Source organism: Gymnogyps californianus, chromosome 1 (genome assembly GCF_018139145.2).
Source record: "Gymnogyps californianus isolate 813 chromosome 1, ASM1813914v2, whole genome shotgun sequence".
Taxonomy (NCBI): domain Eukaryota; kingdom Metazoa; phylum Chordata; class Aves; order Accipitriformes; family Cathartidae; genus Gymnogyps; species Gymnogyps californianus.
The window spans coordinates 157,328,331-157,350,483 of NC_059471.1; the positions used below are offsets into that span (position 1 = coordinate 157,328,331).

The 22,153-nt window shown below is 42.8% G+C and overlaps 1 protein-coding gene across 1 annotated transcript in view; it reads left to right on the forward strand.

Moving 5' to 3' along the window:
- The window catches only part of TXNRD1 (thioredoxin reductase 1), a 28,175-nt gene extending 14,444 nt beyond the window's left edge, over window positions 1-13,731 (forward strand). The window contains exons 10-14 of the mRNA XM_050915027.1: window positions 540-696; window positions 4,192-4,299; window positions 6,327-6,422; window positions 8,668-8,802; window positions 12,057-13,731. Coding sequence (XP_050770984.1) covers window positions 540-696; window positions 4,192-4,299; window positions 6,327-6,422; window positions 8,668-8,802; window positions 12,057-12,119 — 559 coding nt within the window. The 3' untranslated portion in view covers window positions 12,120-13,731. The remainder of the gene's footprint in view (window positions 1-539; window positions 697-4,191; window positions 4,300-6,326; window positions 6,423-8,667; window positions 8,803-12,056) is intronic.
- The last annotated feature ends 8,422 nt before the right edge of the window (window positions 13,732-22,153 follow it).

The following is a 22,153-nucleotide window of genomic DNA, read 5'->3' on the forward strand; positions in this document are numbered from 1 at the left end:
AAAAACTTCCATTAGCTCAATACACTTATAGCTAAAAAGCTTGCTGGCTGTCCCATAAGTAGGGTGTCTAACAGCTTGACCTGTCTCTGTGTAGAAGCCTGAAGGGTAGGTTTATAGAAACTGCTTCAGCCACTGGACTGGAATTTCAGTAGTGGAGAAATTCTTTTGTCCTACAGCTTGAGTGGGAGAATGTCTCTTCCTGTCATTCCTCAAGGTTGCCAGTACACAGCGCAGCTGGTAGTAGAGCGTGTTTGAGGAAAGGATTTATGCCTCACCAAAGAATTGATTCAGGAGATGAACTGCAACTTCACAGGCTACCTCCTTATCCAGTGTGTAAATTCCTGTAGTTTTGGTCAAATATGCACTACTTTACATTCTTGCCCAAGACTGTAAGATTGTGAATATGAGTTCTTTCCCTCATACTTCAAATATGTGTCTTTCTCTTAAAGCTAAAGGGCCTAACTCCTGCGAGGTTATTTACGCCTCCAGTCTTCACAGCAGAACACTTAGATCTTTTTTCTTGTTAATTCAAATTGCAGAACAGGAAAAATTCCTGTCAACGATGAGGAGCAAACAAACGTGCCGTATATCTATGCTGTTGGAGATGTACTGCAGGACAAGCTGGAACTCACACCAGTGGCAATCCAGGCAGGAAGATTGTTAGTTCAAAGGCTTTATGCTGGGGCAACCAGCAAGGTAAGGAACCAGTTGCCACAAAACACTGTCATTGCTCTACTTCTAAGGGCAGCGAGCAAGTCTGCTTGTTTATGGAAAACTCAGTAGGCTTTTAAGGATTAGCTTTGATGATCACTTTAATTTTCCCCTTGCAAAGATATTACTGCAGATATGTTCTGCTAATTGTGTAGGATGAAATTAATACCTTATGGATTAAGTAGTAGTCTGGTTTTTTCCTATTAAGAGGTTTTTTTTTTCTCTCAGAGTATAATGATAGTAAAATTAACTGAGATCATTTAACTTGTTTTTAACTCTACCGCCTTCCCTAAAAGTCAGCAATCGTTCCTGTCCCATTAAATGCTTTAACTCTAATTCATAGGCAGTTTACTAAACCTACCTACGGTCCCTAAATAGAGTGTAATAGGGGTTTGTGATGCTCTTCATTTTCAATGTTGTTTCCACTAATTTTTTCACTTCTCATCCATATCTTTTCAATGTAATACATAGTTCTGCTTGAATATAGACGCAAAGGAAGATCAAATGTGCGAATAAATCAGCACGTACTTATATCTGAGAAGTTGAATTCATCAATTCAGTGTTTACTTTTCATACTAGTGCAATTGTGGGTTTCAGTCAAGTTATGCTAGTCCAAAATAGGAGTAGCATGGGTACTCATTTACACCTTATCTTTAAACCAGGAGGAAAGGAGAGTGCCTTAAAGAACTGTTATCCAAGCACCATTGATGTGGGTGCTTGTCTCACCTTCATAACCATAGGGCATGAGCATAAAGGTTTTTCTCTTTTAAAGCCTGCTGTATTCATATCAAGTTCAACTGTCGGCCAGATTTAGAGCTTGATTGAGTTGTTTATTTTAGGTTGGCAGGTATTGTGGTAACAGAATCCTGAATCAGTGCGCCTAATGTCATTACATCAGCCTGGCAAAGTTTAAGAAAACCGTAGCTGGAGCCAGAATTTTTTTCTTGCTATGATACTACGGATATGTCTTAATTTACATTTTATGCCAGATAACTGTCTCTCAAGGTATGAAAATCCTTATGCTGCCAAAGAAAGCATCATCTCTTTCAGTGATTCCAAGAAATGAGTAACTACTTAGATGGGATCCTGGCTTACATTGCTGTTCTAACAAATCTGGAAAGGGTGATTGTATGAAACGTAATGAATGGTTAGGTGGGGAAAGAATAGTAAGCAGCATCTTAGTTGATCCCCAGTTACAAAGGAAATTAATTAGAGTTGAAATCCGTAGAAATTCAAATTACTCGAAATTAAATAGAGATGACCATCCTGCTGTCGTGGTTTAACCCCAGCCAGCAACTAAGCACCACGCAGCCGCTCGCTCACTCCCCCCCCACCCCTCGGACGGGGGAGAGAATCAGAAAAAAAAACCCCTCGTGAGTTGAGATAAAGACAGTTTAATAGGACAGAAAGGAATGAAAAACAATGATAATGATAATAATAATATGACAATAGTAATACTAAAAGAATTAAACTATACAAAGCAAGTGGTGCACAATGCAATTGCTCACCACTCATTGACCGATGCCCACTTAGTTCCCGAGCCGCGATCCGCCCCTCCCAGCCAACTCCCCCAGTTTATATACTGGGCATGATGTCATATGGTATGGAATAGCTCTTTGGCCAGTTTGGGTCAGCTGTCCTGGCGGTGTGCCCTCCCAGTTTCTCGTGCCCCTCCAGCCTTCTTGCTGGCTGGGCATGAGAAGCTGAAAAATCCTTGACTTAGTATAAACACTACTTAGCAACAACTAAAAACATCAGTGTGTTATCAACATTATTTTCCTACTAAATCCAAAACACAGCACTATACCAGCTACTAGGAAGAAAATTAACTCTGTCCTAGCTGAAACCAGGACACTATGGCAGAATGACTAATTTGGTGGATATGGAGAGAGCAGTGGATGTTGTTTACTTTGACTGTAGTAAAGGCTTTTGACACTGTCTCCCATAACATTCTCATAGACAAACCGATGAAGTACAGGCTAGGTAAGTGGACAGTGAGGTGGATTGAAAACTGGCTGAACTGCCAGGCTTAAAGGGCTGTGACCAGCATTACAAAGACCAGCTGAAGGCCAGTCACTAGTGGTGTGCCCCAGGGTTGGCTACTTGGTCCAATACTATTTAACATCTTCATTAATGATCTGGAGAATGAGACAGAGTGCACCCTCAGCAAGTTTGCAGATGATACAAAACTGGGGGGAAGTGACTGATGCACCCAATGTTTGTGCTGTCACTCAGAGGGACCTCGTCAGGCTGGGGAAATGAGCTGACAGGAATCTCATGAAGTTCAGCAAGGAGAAGTGCGAAGTCCTGCGCCTGGGGAGGTGTAACCCCATGCTCCAGCACAGGCTGGAGACCCACCAGCTGGAAAGCAGCTGTGCAGAGAAAGCCTCCAGGGGTCTGGAGGACAACTTGACCGTGAGCCAGCAATGTACCCTCATGGCAAAGAAGGCCAGTGACATCCTGGGCTGCATCCTGCAGATGCGTTCTGGCAGAGCATTGCCAGCAGGTGGAGGGAAGTGACCTTTTCCCCTCCCCTTGGCTCTGGTGAGGTGGGTTTGCATTTTGTGTCCAGTTTTGGGCTCCCCAGTACAAGAAGGATAGGGCAAGTCCAGCAAAGGGCTGTGACTGTGATTAAGGGACCGGAGCATCTGGCACATGAGGAGAGGCTGAGACGGCTGGGAATTTTTATACCCTGCGGAAGAGATGGCTTGGGAGGCTCTTATATCAACGTGTATTTATATCTGAAGGTAGAGAATAAAGAAGATGGAGCCAGATTCTTTTCACTGGTATAAAGTGCAAGGATGAGAGGCAATGGATTCAAACTGAAACATGGGAAAATTCCATTTAAACATAAGAAAAAACTTCTTTACAGTGAGGATGGTCAGGCCCAGAGGTTCCCCAGAGAGGGAACCTCTGGAACACTGTAAAGCTCCAGTGAAGTCAGGGGTCAGTGTTTGCCTCTTATGGTATGTGATTAGGCACACAGTATCAGCTCTAGTTCTAGCTGTCCCCTCAAATGGCTGTAGTTCATGTCTTTGGTTCTTTGGCATCGCCTAGGCCAGAGTTGATAAAAAAGATGATGGGTTTTGATGGTGGTGTTTTCTTTGCAGCATTCCCAGCTAAAAATAGCATGCTTTGTAGAGGCAGTTGAACAGTCTACTTTTTGTCTGTTTTTAAAATGTACCAGACCTTTAATCTGGTACATTTTTAAAACAGGGCACTGAATTTCCCCTTCCTTTTAATCTATGCATGTTAATGTCAGTGTGGCTTTAAATTGTCTTTCTGTTCTTCCTCTAGTTAACACCTCTGAGAGGGACAACACCAAATCTGTAGTTTAATTTAAAACAAAATTTTTAATTAAAAAAAAAAATAGCTTTCAGAATTCTGAATAACCCAGCTTTTCTTCCTGTCTGAATTTCAGACTGCTGATATTATTACTGATGTTGTGTGGTTTTGTTGTTTGTTTTGAATGCCACACAGTGTGACTATGTGAATGTTCCAACCACTGTATTCACTCCTTTGGAGTATGGAGCCTGTGGGTATTCTGAAGAGACTGCGGTGGAGAAGTTTGGGGAGGAAAACATTGAGGTAAATGCCTTAGTTTCATCTGGATTTTAAGTTCCCAGTTTGTAATTTAAAATAATGTTGAGAGTCAATTAAAACAGCATTCTGTGTCCTGATGTAAGGGCAGGAGGTGACTAGGTACATTTTTGTCTTCCTTGGCAGTTCTAGACATGTTATAAAAATAGTCCCCAATTCCAGTAGCTCTAGTTGCAAATACGTTCTATTTTTGGCAAACAGGGCTTGAAGGTGGAATATTTGGTTAAAAAAAAAAAAAAAGGTTTCTTTGTGTCTGCAAATACTTCAGGATAAATTAAAGCTGGTTATGTGTTGCAAGTAATACATTGGTTTTAATGTCAAAGTGGAGCTTTTTGTAGCTGCAGTGTGGCAAATTCCTTGCCATGGTGGTTTTTACTTTATAAAGCCAAATGTTGTTATGCTCATTTTTCCTGTTTATTTTGACTATGCAAGGAGGTATGTGCTTAATTTTACTCACGTGAGTGATCCCTTTTCATTCACTGGGATTGCTGGTCAAGAGTGAAATTAGACATATGTAAGCACTTAGTGCCTAAGGCTGTTCTTACAAAATACTGTACAGACCACATTACAGAAAGCATGAGGGGAGGGAGTCTGACAATAAACTGAACTTTTATGTCCCATGAAGATCACCCGAGGAGCATTATTTGGGGAAATAAGCAGATAAGTGGTGGCTCATAAAGTTAAGAACTTGTCTCCCTCTTAGCTTTGTCAATTATATTTTTTGACTTGGACTGTGGAGAAAAGAAGTAAATATGACTTAAAATGGCAGTGTGTCGAGTACTGTTAACCTGACTACAGGGCAAGGGTTTAAATTCTGTTCTCCCCACAAAGTTTGTATAGACACAGTCAAATTTTTGTTATTGAGTCAAATTCTTGCTGTTACATGTGTAACACTGGACCTTTCTTTGTGGAAAATGTACTTTTGCATTTTCAAAGCCACTTTTGAAAATATGCATCCAGAAGTATTTGTATTGTGGCTAAGTCCTAATTTAGTTTATTCTGACCTCTCTATCATGTCACCATATTGGCTTTTGCAAGCTTCAGTAGGATTATTGAGTTGCATCTGTCATTCAGACCTGTTAAATTTCAGTTTCAGATAGTGATGCTAATAAATGCTTTGTAACCCTATTACTATGGAAAAACATTGAGCTGTCTCTCCTAGTTTGTGAAGGGACATATTTTTACTGGAGTTGTGATCAATTAAAAACTTCTTTCAAATAGTAATCAACCTGAGGTTAGCTTGTAATGGGAGCTGTTGAGGGTTCTGGGTAGAAGTGTGCCTCAAAACACCCTGTCTTTTTCTGAGATACGTGCTATACAGGTGGGTGAGCAACCTTGTCTGCAGTTAGGAATCTGTCCAGTGATGTTGGCTAGGGCAGACAGAAGAATGTGGTTTGGGTTTTTTTTTTTTTAAATGTACTTTCCATTTTGCAGTGATACATAATCTAAGAAAGCATGCAAAAAGCCTGCCCTGATCTCTCCTAAACCCAGGCTCTGAGGCTATTTCTTCCCTTTTTCTGCTCTGAGAAATATTTTTGCCTTCATCCTGGGTAGACCCAGAGACAATACAGTTGTCCGTGAGGGAAGCTTGTATTTGTCTAGTTTAATGAGAGCATGGTGAACTGCATCCTGGAAGTGTAATACACTTATGGCTTCTTTTTTTTTTTTTTTTTTTTTTTTTTAATTATTGGGTGACACTAGCACTTGTTTTGTAGAGGCTTCCTTCTTTGGTGTTCATCAAGGGGAAAGAGTCTTACCCTGATCTCAAGTATTCCAAATTCTACGTGCATGGCTGATTGCTAACAAAGAGTTATTAGTTAACGGTTCATCCTTGTGCTGTGTCACAATTGAGAGTTTTTACATGTGTGATTTCCAAAAGCAATTGCAGTCGGTAGTAAAGCTCTGCCTTTGGAGGTAGATGAGGCAAATTAAAGGTAGTGTGGCAGTTTTTGGATGATCATGCTCTCTGCTGTGAAATTACACAACTTTTTTTTTAACCTGTGTTGTATTTCTAGGTGTACCATAGTAATTTCTGGCCACTGGAATGGACTGTGCCGTCCCGAGACAACAACAAATGCTATGCGAAGATAATTTGCAATATTCCAGATAACGTAAGTGCATCTTTGCTTCCCGGGAAAACAGCAGCTACACGTTCATCATAGGGACCATTGAATACCACAGCTGTAAATAGGTTATTTTTAACAAATTAAAAATAATTTAAATTTTTCTACCTTTTGAAATGTAATAAATATTTATAGCAGTACAATACTTTTATTTATGCAAAAATGGCCCTTAGTAAAACAGAAAATTCTGCCATTGCTATTGGTATATGGTATTTCTTCCATATATGTAAAATAAGAAGTAGAGATCTCTAAGACTATTCATTAACTTTGAAAAGTGAGCAAATCAATGCATGTAAAAATGGTTAGAAGTTTTATCAGCTTATCTTACTCTCCCCTCCCCAAACTGGGACATTCTTTTCTGGGAGATTTTTCTCTCTGAAATTGAGGTCACTCAGAAACCATCACAACTTGTAACCTCTGCAAATCCACATGTGTCTGTAAAACTCTTGAGCTCGTTCTAACAGGATTAATGTATCTTGCCTGCACAAATCTCATTTAGGGTGATAATGCCAGGATTATCCTTGGACTAGGATAAAATTTCCTGGCAATGGAAATGTACAGTACCTGCTGAAGCACAAGCAGAATTACTAATTGGTTCAAAGAATTGGTATGCCCCTCTTTGAATGATCATCATCTGTTTAATAAAAAATTAGTTGATTTTAATAATATGAATTATTATGAAGAATAATATGCTATTAAAATGTATTTCTGTTAAGATAGTGGCATAGAGTTATCAGTCCTAAAAAAAATTTTAATCTATTTTACCTATTTTCCTTTATCATTAGTTACAGATTTATCTTCCTGCAGTCTTTCTAAGCATCATGTCACCATTTTGTAAAATTTGCAACCCTGTCTGATTTTGCCCATCTCCTCTTTCTGGAGGAGTTTGCACTAGTGTGGAAGCTGGTTTAGAAGTCATGGTTATGTTCCTAATCCAAAGTTACTTAAGAATATGAAAAGGCTTAATGGTGACTTAAAGTGTTTCATTAATTTGTTTCCATTTCTTGTTCTGAAAATGTGGAACATGTTTAAACATCTAGGGGTAGAGTTGAAAGTCACCCTGGATGAAAAATAGTTCAGTAACTATTTAAAGCTGTAGTTACCTTGGTTTCATTACTATGGTTTTATTTTTACATATGTCCATATTCTTAAAGGAAAATAAGGATAATTCCATTTTAGTTATTACCTAATTATAGCTTTTCTTATTTAAATAAACTCTGTGGTAAATCTCAGTCCTCAGGCTTACTGAAAGAAAAATAAGCTTTCAGGCTACTGAGTATCCACACTCCTTTATATGTGATATTTAATGGGAGGAGCAGATAACTTTTGATACGCAACTGGGCTACATCTACTGGGCTCAGCAAAATCTGATTAATGCCCTGAAAGCCACTAAAGCCCACAGCAGCTGGCATTTGCTAAAGGAGACTTGCTTTTCTTAGAGAAGCAAGCTTTTCTTTAAGAAAAGCAGGTCAAGTCAGTACAGCTTGTTCTGTTGAGTGTTTGCTGAGGATATATGTGCAGTTTGACGTATTTTGCAATTGAACAGTAATATAGATATGTGAAGTAATAATATCTTCCTTGTAACTGGATGTCTTTCAGTTTGTTTTGCCAGTCTCTGGGTATATTATCTCCCAATGACAGTGAACACTGCAACAAGAGTAGTCGTCAGTTTAGTTATAATGCACTTCTTGCCACGTCTGGTTAGCCAGAACTTTAGCTTGTGGCCCTTTCCTGCAAGCAACTATCAAACTGAAAGTTCTTCAATAGCTACGCACCACATAGCCACCTAGCATAGGCCCTGATGTTGCAAACCTTCGTGCAAGGTGCTCGTCTTTACGTAGGCAAGCAGTCTGTTGGAATGAGTGGAATAGCTTGCCTCAATAAAATTTAAATGCATGTTTGCAATTTGGACACACAAAATAATCAAGCATAGACCATGGTGTGTGTTAAATTTGTATGCTGTTGATGGAAACAGAGGACTCCTGCACAAAACTTTGTAAGGAAGCTGATTCTTGAGTTCTTAGTTGAATCTTTTCAGAGAGAGAACAAAATTATACTGACTGTCTCCCATCTGTTGATGCTAATGATAGTTCCTGTTTATGTGGTTACATTAATTTTTGCTATGTTTTTTGAGCTGATTAAATTATATACTCTAAGTAAGAAAACCTTACACATTGTCTAAAGAGAACTGAATGCATGGCTGTGCTTGCATTTGATTATCTTTGGTATTTAGGAGAGAGTCATTGGTTTCCATGTCCTTGGTCCAAACGCTGGAGAAGTCACCCAAGGGTTTGCAGCTGCTATTAAATGTGGGATAACAAAAGAACAGCTGGACAGCACCATAGGAATTCATCCCGTCTGTGCAGAGGTTTGTATATGAAGTCACCTCATAGCCCAGCTTTCATAGCATTCTGGGGTAAGGTGTTAGAAATCTGAATAGCAGAGCTCTATTAAAGAGGTCCAAATTTGGGGGAAAGTAGCAGGGAGGGAAGGACAGGAAATGATCTGGTTTTAATATCTAGAAATCTAACATTTAGGTTTAATCTGGGATTTTTTCTTTCTTTTTAGTGTGTTCATTTGTGAAATGTTCATGGTCTCCTGTAATCCAGTGCTCTCTACTGGGAAGTATAGAGTTTTCCTCCCACTCAAAGATCCATTTATGAAGGCTTCAGATACTATTTCTGCTAAAGTGGTTGTCAAAGTTAATTTTTTTTAGTTATGTGTACTCAAAACAGGCTTATAAACTGGTGCTGTGGAAGGGGGCCAGCTACATGACAATTTTTCTATTAAATTCTGCCCTTTTAAACATCTCTACTCTGTAGGCCTTCACTTTTGAAGTGAAGTACACAAGGCCACACAAACATTTCTTCTTGTGTTTGTCTTGCTGTTCCTCTTTAATGAAGAGCTTAATTTTCTCTAGCAGGTGGGGGACAGCTCCTCCCAGGTGTAAATCAGAGATGCTTCACTGATTTCAGTAGCATTAGGACCGTTTTATATTAGCTGAGGATCCCTGCAAACTGTTTATGACCTTTGTAGGTCTTTGTACAGAATCTCTGTTTTTACCTGCTTGTGTTAGCTACAAAGTGTTGTAAGAGTGCACCAGGATGCTGGTCTGCAGAAGTGAAGTCCACTTCTCTTGTTTTGTGTTTCCAAAGGGATCCAGTATAAGCAATATAATATGAACTCCATTAATGGAATGGACTGCTAGCAATCTGAATCATCTTCAAAGCATCCGCAATACAGATTCTGTTTTTTTCTGTAGTATCATCTAATGGTGTTCTTGGAAGCCCTTGAAGAGGGGTAGCAGGTTCTAACCTCACCAGAGGCCCTGTGGCGGGGGAACTCTGAGGGAGGCATTCCAACCTGTGAACTCAACTGGGTTATTAGCATATGCAGCGTGAAGAGAGGATGATAGCCATAATTTATTCTGGACATCTGAGCTGCTAAAATTGAAACTGAATAGAATGATGATTAGACATAATTTAGGGAGGTAATTTCAGATAATCATATTTGTTTGAGTGGGGGAGGAAGAAATTGGCTCAGGAGAAATACACTGTTTAAAAGCTCCAGGGAACAGCGATCATTTTTAGTGCCAGTCTTCAACAGGGTTTTTTTTTATGCCTGTTACTTAACTTAATCTCTTAAACAGTAAACAAAAATCAAAGTGCAAGATGGTACTCTTTGATTAAAAAAATGCTTAAAAATTGTTTGGAATTTGTGAAGACTGCGCATATCTGGATGAATAGAATGATGGACAATATCAGCATTATTTTTATCTTACATCCACGTAAAAGCTAAGGAAAATGAAGTCTGATCTGAGCAGAAAAGGGACAGTGTTGCAGGGTCAAATGCTGACATCTTCACTGGCATTAGTACTAATTCATTGCTCAAAGAGTCTCCTGTGAAACGTGGTATTGCTCAACTTGAAGACGACTGTAAGACTGAGGGCCCCATTCTCACTGCTTGCAAATTAGAGCCAGATTTCACTTCTCTTATTTGAGCAGCGTTTTATTCTGCAGAAAACATGAGTTCTGAATTGAATTTCTTGCAAGGCAAAGTACAAATAACTGCGAGCACAGAGTTGGTAGGACCTCAGCCTTACAGAGAATTACCTCTCAGCCTAGACTGTACTGCGCTGCTTGAAATACAGGTGTGTATAATTGAGCACCTGTGATGAAGAGAAAGCGTCTTCTGAAAGCTGGGATGATTCTTCGAGTTAGCTAATGATGGCTTTCCAGCCATTGGATCTAAGGTTTTGTCTTCACTTGAATAACTAACAAATTCTGTCAAAAAACCTCATGTTTCCAATAATTATCAAATGACTCCCAGCTAGCTTACTAGAGTTAGGGGGCTGTGTGGTCCCTGCAGCCGTTGGAACTGGCTAATGCGCCCAGAGCTTGCAGTCGGGCCAAGAAGCAAGCAGATAAATTTCACACTTTTTAATCTTTGTCTTTCAAAGCAAAATAATAATAAAATGAAGATTCCCATATGTTGTCAGTCTGTGGATCAGAACTGAAGAGTTAGAAACCCTGTCTCAAGCCATGCACTATAGTTTAGATACATTGCTCTTCTTCTGCCATATATATTAGACATGCATTTGTCTTCCTGATTTGTGCGTAACGCTTTACATGCTTACAGAAAGTGGAAGAGGCGTATCATTTATTGATGTTGTTCTCTGAAGAGCTGCTAGCAGCCTTAATGCAGCAAAGCTTCTACTTAGAGAACTATAGGGCTTTCAGATCCCCATTATCTTTAGATACTCCAGTGTTATTTGCATAACTGAAATGTGTATGTACTTTATTCTGTGCTAAGTTTATTCTTCCTGAGAGATGGCTTTGATGATAGCTAATTATTGCAACTTTGAACCATTTAGATAGAAGTGGGTTTGATTTCCTTTTTTTCTTTCTATATTGTATCTATGCAAAACTATGCAATTACTTGCATAGTAAAGTTCTAATATTAAACAAGTTTTTGTAGAATTTTTCTTCTTGAATTTTGATACCTTTTAATTTTACAATAATTATTCTTGAATATGTTGTTTTCTTTAATGTGACTTGAAAGCAGTAAAGATTGGACTTTTTCAAACTGGATTTACTAAGTGTTTCTTAGCTATTGTTCAGAAGATACAGATCCCAGACATAATACCTACATCAGCACTCAGTTCCACATTTCTGTAATACCTCAAACGGTACAGAGGCAAAATTTATGTTCTCTCCGAATGCCGTAGCCTTGGGTTAACTTCACTTTCCCAACAAAGAAGTTATCTTTGAGCCATAAAGACACTTATTCATTAGGTGTACAGACCGGAGTTTATTATTGCTGAGCTCGTTCCCACTGTAAAAACTTAGGAGCATTAAGACGAAAGGTGGTATAAAGCCATGTGACTTCCTTAATTCTTTCTTTTCCACTGTAAAAGGAAGACCATAAGGTAAATGAAGAGAACAAAGGGTATTTTATGTGTGTGTGCTATTTAGTGGCAAGGATTTTAAATGTATGTTTTTCATTATTATTTCATTACTTTAAGAAATGGCTGTGGTTTTGAGCATTATGCCCAAGTTGATCTTCCAGAAAAGAAGATTAATTTTAGCCATACTAAAAGTCTTCTTTTTCCTTTCTCTTAAGATATTCACCACCCTCTCCGTGACTAAGCGTTCTGGTGAAAATATACTTCAGGCTGGATGCTGAGGTTAAAGACCCCCATTCTTGTTATTGCCAGAGACTGACTTTCATCGCAGTGCCTGACTTGTGCAATTCAGAAGAAAGGTTTTGGGAGAAGTCATCCTCGGACGTCTGCAGAAATGTGTAGATCTTAACCAGGGCATTCCATCATCCTAAGGAGAAGAGCACTGTGGGAGTTGGTCACTTGCGGTGATTGGCTGGCAATTAGCAACGCAATGGGAATATTGACTATCGAGCTGTTGCTTAGCAGGGCATTTAACGAATGCTTTCATGAAGTCATAGCCTGAAGCCTGCATTGTCTGGTGGGCAGTGATGGAAGAACTGCTAACACAGCTGGACAACAACTGTTTCGTTTTGGTTTTATTCCTCTCTAGTTTCTTACCTGAACAAAGAACTTCTGAACTCAAGAAAATTACCACAAGTTCGGATAACTGTATAGTGCCCCTGTGTACTAGGTTATAACACAGCAATTGCAAGGTCTCCTCATGAGCATGCATTTTACCAGCTCACATGCCTATGGAGGGGAAATTGTATCTACGTGTTTGATCATGAGGAAGAAGATATCCTTGGAAAAAAGTTTAGTACCATCTAGAATAACATATTTCTTGGCTTCCAAACTGACTCCGTTGTGACTTTTTATTTTAGAGAAACTTATTTGTGAAAACATTCTCCTTAGTGAGAAAAGAAATTACTTTTAATTAAGGCCCTGTTATACAGAAGGTTGCTTTTTTTTTTTCCCCCTGAAAGTAACAACCATGCATATAACACAGATGTGATCGTCTTAGCTTTATCTTGCAGCTTATGTGATTATAATTAATCCAGTTTGGAACTGACGGAATTCCAATGTGGAATGAATTATACTTCCAAGAGCTCTGTGCAACTTTATTAAATTTGAATAAATTCTTCCTTTCCGGGTGAGCTATCATACGCTGCACCATTTCAGGTCTAAATTGGCCACTTTGAACACAGCAGTATTGAGATTTTACCTCAATTTAGTGGGCCTGTAGAATCAAAAAAAACAACCAAACAACACCCCCAAAACAAACAAGCAAACAAAACCCCCACCCAACCTCCAAAAACCAATAGTGAAAAATCTTCTATGTAGATATGGCCTAAAAGCTGTATTTAGTTCCATATGTGCTTTGTTTTATATTTAATTAAGAAAACAATACTTTTAAAATAGAGGTTTGCATGGAAAATAACCAATTCTTGAATATTCCTCCTGTGTGGGATAAACTGCATACATATTTGTCAAGCAATGGTAAAAATGCCTCTTTGTAATGGAAATGAATGTGCTTTTTGATCTGGTTTTTCATTTCCCTCTTTTTTAGCAGAAAGGTTCGGATTACTTTTATTAATTAGTTCTTGGGAGTTTAGTAGTGCGGTGTGAATGGGGGTGAATTCTCGAGCCCTCTGGGCAGAATGCCTTATGCCTAAATTTCTACCCGGTAACAAATTCATATATTTCTACTGAGATTTCTAGAATAATGTTGTAAGTTATTTTTATAAACTCATACATAACTGAAGGATTTTTAAACGTGTTTTGTATGGTATCAAGAACGGTCTGTGGTGGTATTTTTCTGGCCAGTTTATTAAATAAATTGAATATTTGCACAAATAGATGCTCATTTTGATGCCTCTTCCAAGCAAAGAAACCAAGTGACAGCAAGCCGACTTTTTTTTTTTTTTTTTTTTTGAAGGCCAGAAGAGGGCACCGTGATAAACCCAGCTGTGATTTGTTTCCGTCTTTTGAGTTTTGAAGGTAGATATTTCTCTGAGAAGCAGGGTTTGGGGCTATTTTATGTGCATTTTTGTGCATATTAACCATGAGAAGGGCATACTTAAAAATAAGAAATTAATTAGGAAACCAACCTTCTACTATTTGCACTAGCTGCCATCTGTGTAACTTCTGAAAACCCAGGAGTACAGGTTCCTGAGCTGTTCGGCAGTGTGGCTGTTCATATTTAAGCCCACGGATAGCAGCATTTTCAAGCAAGTCTGTAGGAAAGTCAGATCCTGGAGTGTAGGGAATAAAGACGGGTATGGGCTTGGCTTTGCAAGGTTAGACCCACACGTATCTGTTCCTGTGGGTCATGTCATCATTAATAATGTGCGTTTTTACACTAGTGGCTTACAATTCAGTGGTTGTTGGTTTTAATTACTTTTATTTTTACTTTAAATTTCAAATTGTGAGGCTTTTTTTTGTAGGGCTTTTTCTTTTTTTTTCTCCAGAAGGAAAACATTTTCAGGTCTGTATTTCTGTCATCTGTGCATGATGAAAGAGATCTATCATATATTATAACATCACATAAGGATGTATTAAATGCCAAAGCAAAGTATTTAATGTTTTTATCAAATTAAGTATACATTGGGTAATGCATGCTTTGGAAGCATATACTAGAAAATTTAGTAAGTTAAACGGTATTTATATTCAGCTCATATTCATTAGTTATTAACATTTTTTTGGAACTCTTACCAGAGTGTAAGTAAGAATCATCCTGAGATATTACAGATACAAATGCAGACAGCAAATTTCACAAACTTTAGTAGGGAATTAGTGGAGTTTCACTGACTGCTCCAAGAATTACCTTTTTTTGTTTGTTTGTTTTTTTTTTTTTTAAGCTCCCCCACCCCAGCTGATGATTCCCCTTTTACCTCTCCCCTTGGTGTGAGTTGTTGGAGCAATCCTAACTTTCCTGTAAGTCTTGTATTCCAACTTGCATCCTGCCTTCCCTCCTTCAAGCCCTGCTGCCTGCCCTGAGCCCCAGCGCAGGCGACTCTCTAGTTGTAGAGCCATACGATGGGGCAGGACCAGTTTCGGATGAGGTGGATCTCCTGAAGATGTCATGGGCGCTGGAGGTTTCACGGTAGGGTAGGTGTCTTGCTGTGCCTTGTGGGAAGACCTTGCACTCGTAAAGCCTGCTAATGATTGTGTCTCTGGCTGTGCCACTGCAGCATGTCCCTTGCTCTACGTTGCCACGTGGCAGCTGGTGGATGATGGTAGGAGAAAAGGCATGGCTCTGTGCTGCTGATGCACGCCGTGCCAATGCAAGAGTGTGAAGAAGGGGACAGATGGCTGAATCTTTTATGTAAGACTTGATAGACTCCTTTCAGGTCAAAAAATGGTATAAATGTTTGTGGTAAAATGGCAGCTCTGCTGAGAGTGAAGTTTCAGAAGCCCTTTCTCTTTGACGACTGGCTTTTCTGATTGCTCAGTTGTCGTCTGCGTGGGATGGTGTGAGACTGCTTTCTTGCCAAGGCCTATTTGGTCTCCAGAGAGAAATTAAACCTAAAAAAAGAAAAAACAAAGGAAGGCACCAAGGGATCTGCCACACCACTAGCCTCCCTTCTGCATGCACAAAACGGCAAAAGGGTCCTGAAAGATTTCCTGAAAGATTGTGTCAGCACGGGGTTTTGGTTTGGGGGCTGCTGGCGGGGAGGTGGGAGTGGAGCAGGGGCTTGGGCATTTATCAGAGAGGGAGGGAAGGGTTGTCGGTGGGGAAAGGCGAAGGCACAGTGCAGGGCAGCAGCTGCAATGTTGTCCATGAGGGTTAGCAGAGTGCTTCGGGGGGGGGGGGGGGGGGGGGGGGGGGGGGGGGTGGCTGAGAGTGCTCCCCAGAGACCACCGAGCTTGGGAAATGCAGGGGGGCCTGTGCAGTGACGGGCTGCCTTTCGGCTGGGCCCATCCTGCGGGGCTTGCGGGAGCCTGCGGATCTGAACCACACGTTTTGCAAGGCTGGGATGTCGTGACCGAACCCAAAGGTGGCTCCAGAAAGTGCTTGTTGCCGAAGGGCGGGGGGACGCTGCTGGGTGCGCTCACCGGGACACTCCTTTTCCTCCCCGCGCTGGGTGGAAGCTGCCCTTTTGGGGGTGAGGGGACGGCTTTTATCTGAGGGGCTGCAAGACCTCGAGGCCAGGCGTCTCAGAGGCAGCATGGGCAGACGGCTGATCTGGAGGACTTACCGCCAGTGCCCAGAGGAACAGCCACGTCTGTCGAGGCAAGATGTCTGTGACCTGCTGATCCACCGCGTCATCCTGGTGAAAGGCATGACCCATGGGCTCCCAGGCCTCGCTCAGCCCCACGTGGCGAGGGTCCGGCTTGCCCGTAAGGGTCACCTTGCTGCAGAAACTGCGTGCTGGGGGATGCCAGACACTGCCGATGGGTGAGTCGCACCTCAGTGGCGGAGCAGCTGCTCCTGCTGCAGGGACCTGGGGAGTCACCAGGTCATGGGGACTCGCTTCCCCCCCGGCATGGTCCCTGTTTCCATCCCTCTCACTCTGCTCCCGTGCTCCAGCCAGAGCTCTGCTGGGTTGTTCGGGTTTTTCTTTTTATGTTGGGGAAAAATTAAATGTTTGTTTTCCTTTTATTTGCCAAGTGCTCCTGACCCGTGTTCTGTTGGGCAGAATTTGACTTTACAGATACGATTTCTTTTTCATTCAATTGCCCTTTTTATCTCTCTTTTCCTGTGAAATCCTCCTAGTTACAGACTTGTCTGAGGGCGTTCTCACACAGCGTTTTTACCTCTTAAAATTACAAACTAAGCTGACACGCAGGGGGATATATATCAGGACAGAGAGGGAAGGCTTGCCTTCCCCTAGCAAAGCTGCGTGATGGGCCTTGCTCAGGACCACTGGTGACTCCTGAGCTGCCCCACCACATTGGCTGACCATCAGGTGCCTGCAAGTGATCACTTTCTGCCAGGGAGGCCGTGCTGTGGCCAGACCCTTCCATGGAGCATCCTCTGCTGCTGAGCCCATCCCCTGCTGCAGCCAGCCACCACAGGCCCAGACAAATGTCCATCCCCATCTTTAGACTTCAACGGGAGCTGACCTGGGCACACAGTGACAAGTCTGCTGCTAAAACCCAGCTTCTTCTTTCTTTTGTATATACTTGTTTCAGCGAGCACTTGTTTTCTTGAAAATAGGTTTTACTCTAGGTTAGGCACAGAGTAAATTGAGCTCTGCCTATTGCTTGCTTTCAAAAACAAATGGTAACACATTTAGCCTAAAGATCTGATTTCCCTTTTAATGTTAATGTAAATTGACAGGCAGTGCCACCCACGATGAGAAGTGCACGTGTGCCGTGCAGTGTGACGTGAGGCAAACAAAAGCAGTGACTTGCATTTGGGTTGGACCCAGAGTTGGTCTTCCCACTCTGGGGCTTCTGCTCTGTTTTATATAGATACACACACATATATGTATATGTGTGTGTATATATATGTATGTGGGATGTGGCGACTCAAGGTCTCTCCAGGCAAATTTTCCCTTGGGTGACACTCTGGGGTTGCTACATCACGGAAAGAAGGAAGATCCCAGAGAGAGAAACTGCATGATATAAGTGAACGCTGTTTAGTGTTGTAGCGTAACTGCCTCTTGTGAGGAGCCTGGTCATCCCAACACCACCAGCGTATCTGAAAATAAAAGTTCATGACTTGCAGTAACTTCCCCTGGGGTGCAGGGAGGCCATGATGGAGCCGTGTGCGGCAGAGGGCACGGCAGGTCAGCGCTGCAGTGGCAGTGGCAAGGGGGGATGCAGAGACACTCATGCCATCCTTGTTTGTGTTTTTCTTGGCTCCGCAAGCACCGTTTCTCCCTTAGCTCTACAGCTGCTAAAAATAATCACCTTCATTTAATGGCTTATGTTTGCATTAAACTGTTAAACTTGCGTTGGTCACTCCAACACCACACACTGAAACTGCTGCTTATTGCACATTTATAGCTTAAGTGAGATTCCTCCAGGTTTCTTTTCGGTAGCTGAAGTCAGATAGGTAATACTGATTGCACGAGTGTTCGCTTTTTCTTAGGGCAGCGTATTCTCTAATTAAAAAGAACCTCAACCTGGCTGCGCTGGATTTTACAGCTTGCGAATCGTGAGCGTTGTGTGTCTCCCAGAGCTCTGGCAGGAGTCACGGATCCGGATGCCCTAAAGTCAGGCTGGCGCCTGCCCATCAGGGGCTTGATCTGCTCCCAGCCTGGCCCCCTGAGGCTGCTGGGGGGCACGAGGGGCTCAGTGCTTTGCAAGGGGCAAGAGATGGCTGTTGATTACATGGGCTGAAAGTCCCTATTTCTACACCTTTTTCCTGTGCTCCTGAGTGGTGCCCCATTGACCGCATGTCAAACTGAGGGGGAAAATGTGGTGTTTGGTTCAAAATGTTTCCTTTCAGCAGCAGGCTTTAATTCCCTCCTGCCGTGGAGCTGTCATTCCTCCCACTACATCATTAGCTTCTCTTTTAGACAGGCTGAGTAATGGCCATTGTAGTTCTATCCCAAGTACGTGTCATGTCCTGTCTGCTTGATCCAACGCGGTGGAGCGTTTGTGGAGGCTGGGCCAGGAACCTATGGTGCCCTTGGCCAACATGCTCGTCTCTCTTGGATCCACCTCTCTGTCCTCTGGTCTGCAGGCTGTGTCGTGTCTCCTGTGCATGGTGGGAAGCTCCCCTTGAAGGGACATGTTGAAGCAGGGTCAGCTACAACCCAGGAGGGGTAGAAAGGTGCCCATGTCTGAGATGAGCAGTGCTCCCTGAGGTCTTCAACACTGGACTTGTGGTGGCCTTTCTGGAGGATGTTTGGTGCACAGAACCTGTCCCAAGGCTGGCATGGGTGAAGGCAGCCTGTCAAGGCTATCTCTGCAGATAACCTCACCTCAGGACTGCTCTGAGCAGCTCTTACTGCAGGGCCAGAGGAGGAAACGAAGCAGAGATGCTGCTAACCCTGTTAAATGTGTTATTTTAATAAGTCTGACAGATGGGTATCAGCCTATGTTTATTCCTCCACTATCTGAGGTACAATGTTAAAAGAAAACAATGGAAAATGTATGTGAGCCATGGCTCTGTGCTCAGACAGCTATTGGGCTCGGTTTAACGCCTTGGGCCAATTAAAGCACAGTTGTTAGGCTGGGACACTAAATGGGAAATATGTTGGGGTGTGTGCATGTGTGCCTTTCAATTTAGGAAGATGAAAAATGCGTGTCAAAGCAAGAGCTAGACACTTGACTAGGCTGGGGATGTGTACATGAACCATCAGCTGAGTATGCTCTGAAGTACCTTTTGAAGGTAACGTCATGGTGGAAATCAAAGCAACCTGAAAATAAAACTGGTGGGGAAGTTGCCATAAAGCACCTTAAAGTGACGTCTCTGTTTTAGACATGCTGCCTCCTACAAATTAGACAGAAGAAAAGCAATGGACTCAGGAAATGTGAGATGCTACTAATTTTCTTAGAATGATCGGAATGGTACCAACTCCTATTTAAATCTTGCAGAGCTTTCAAACTCTGTGTTGATACATATTTACTTTTGCTTTAATCTGCTTCTCTCTCTTCTCCCTTTGTTTCTTTACCAAGTTTTTGCTGTTTTAGACTTGTCTTGGGGAGTTCTCCTAGCACAAGTTTTTAGCAGTCCTAAAATCATAAAACTGGTGGGAAAGGCAAACAAGGAGCAACGATTCACCATTTCTCACCATATGAGAGCTATGGCTAAAGCAGTCAAGAAAGGCTGGGGTTTTTTTCTGCATTACACATAACTAAATGGAAGTCACTGCCACAGGATGTTATAGTCTAAAAATACACCTATGTTGAAAAAGAAATTAATCGTATGCACGCAGGGTGGGAGGTTAGTAAAATAATGATCTGGCTGTAGCTTATGGTGCAGAATGCCCTTAAATCACTAACTGCTGGAAGCTTGGGAGGAAAACCTACAGGAAGCATCACTCTGTATATTCAGTGTGGGTTTTTTATATAACCTTTAACTAATCATCTTGTCCTGGGAGACAGGATACCACATTAAAGGGACCTACGGCATAGGCTCTTCGTGCTTAGTATTCCCCTCCTTGGGGTCTGGTTTGTTCAAGCCTCACAAAATGGATTTGTAATTCCTTGGTCTTTTCAAGGCTCAAAATTTTCATGTCTCAAAGCTTTCCACTCCCAAGTTCTGCTGTGCTCTCTGCCCTGTGGATGAGTTGGAGGGAGGGCGATGTGACCCAAGTGCAAGATCCTGCACATGGGTCGGGGCAATCCCAAGCACAAATACAGGCTGGGTGATGAGTGGATGGAGAGCAGCCCTGAGGAGAAGGACTTGGGGGTGTTGGTTGACGAGAAGCTCAACATGATCTGGCAATGTGCACTTGCAGCCCAGAAAGCCAACCATATCCTGGGCTGCATCAAAAGAAGCATGACCAGCAGGTCGAGGGAGGTGATTCTGCCCCTCTACTCCGCTCTCGTGAGACCCCACCTGGAGTACTGCGTCCAGCTCTGGGGCCCCCAACATAAGGAGGACATGGACCTGTTGGAGTGAGTCCAGAGGAGGGCCACGAAGAGGATCAGAGGGCTGGAGCACCTCTCCTATGAAGACAGGCTGAGAGAGTTGGGGTTGTTCAGCCTGGAGAAGAGAAGGCTCCAGGGAGACCTTATAGCAGCCTTCCAGTACCTAAAGGGGGCCTACAAGAAAGCCGGAGAGGGACTTTTTACAAGGGCATGTAGTGATAGGACAAGGGGTAATGGCTTTAAACTGAAAGAGGGTAGATTTAGATTAGATGTAAGGAAGAAGTTCTTCACTATGAGGGTGGTGAGGCACTGGAACAGGTTGCCCAGAGAAGTTGTGGGTGCCCCCTCCCTGGAAGTGTTCAAGGCCTGGTTGGATGGGGCTTTGAGCAACCTGGTCTAGTGGAAGGTGGGGGCTGGACTTGATGATCTTTAAGGTCCCTTCCAACCCAAACCATTCTATGATTCTATGATTGTGTTGGGTTTGTGTAGCGGAGGGTTGGTAGCAGGGGAGGGCTACAGGGGTGGCTCCTGTGAGAAGCTGCCAGAAGCTTCCCCGGCTCCAAGATGGACCTGCCTCTGGCCAAGGCCGAGCCCATCAGCGACAGTGGTAGCGCCTCTGGGATAGCATATTTAAGAAGGGGAAAGAGACTGCTGAAAAAAACCTGCAGCAGAGAGAGGAGTGGGATGTGAGAGAAACAACCATGCAGAGACCGAGGTCAGTGAAGAAGGAGAGGGAGGAGGTGTGCCAGAGCAGAGATTCCCCTGCAGCCCGTGGTGAGACAGCAGGCTGTGCCCCTGCAGCCCATGGAGGGTTAACGCTGGAGCAGAGATTCCCCTGCAGCCTGTGGAGGACCCCACACCAGAGCAGGTGGCTGGGCCCAGAGAATGCCGTGACTCCATGGGAAAGCCCACGCTGGAGCAGTTTGTGGAGGACTGCAGTGCATGGAAAGCACTTGAGTTGGAGAAACTCATGGAGGGCTGACCCCCATGGGAGGGACCCCACACTGGAGCAGCGGAAGAGTGTGAGGAGTCCTCCCCCTGAGGAGGAAGGAGCGGCAGAGACAACGTGTGATCAACTGACTGCAACCCGCATTCCTGTCCCCCTGTGCCGTGGAGGCGGAGGAGGTAAAGGTATAGGGAGCAAAGCCGAGCCCGGGAAGAAGGGAGGGGTGGGGGGAAGGTGTGTTTTTAAGGTACGGTTCTATTTCTCATTATCCTACTCTGATTTGATTGTTAACAAAATTAAGTTGATTTCTTTTTCCCCAAGTCAAGTCTGTTTTGCCTGTGACCATAAGTGGTGAGTGATCCCTCCCTGTCCTTGTCTCAACTCTCGAGCCTTTCGTTGTGTTTTCTCCTCCCCATCCCGCTGAGGGGCAGGAGTGAGCGAGCGGCTGCGTGGTGCTTTATTGCCAGCTGGGCTTAAACCATGACAATGATTCTATGATGTGATGGCTGAACCACAAAGATTTCTACTTGGGCCTGTTCCCCAGAGACACCTCCAGTACACTCAGACCTTTCTGTCCCTCAGACGACATCTTCACTTGCCACTTCCTAGGGTCAGCATTGAACTTCCCGAGCTGGGGCATTGCCACAGGAGAGCCCACCTTTCAGCCTCTCTCAACCGAGCCAAGAGCATGTCTTAGATTCTCAATGAGCAGCCCGAAGCAATAAAGGATGAACTTAAACTAAACCTGTGCAAATCATATTGAAATGTAATTAAATATCCTCCCTGGATTTTTTTAATAGTTGAACTAAATTGGTTTAAATGGCATCTTTCATTAAA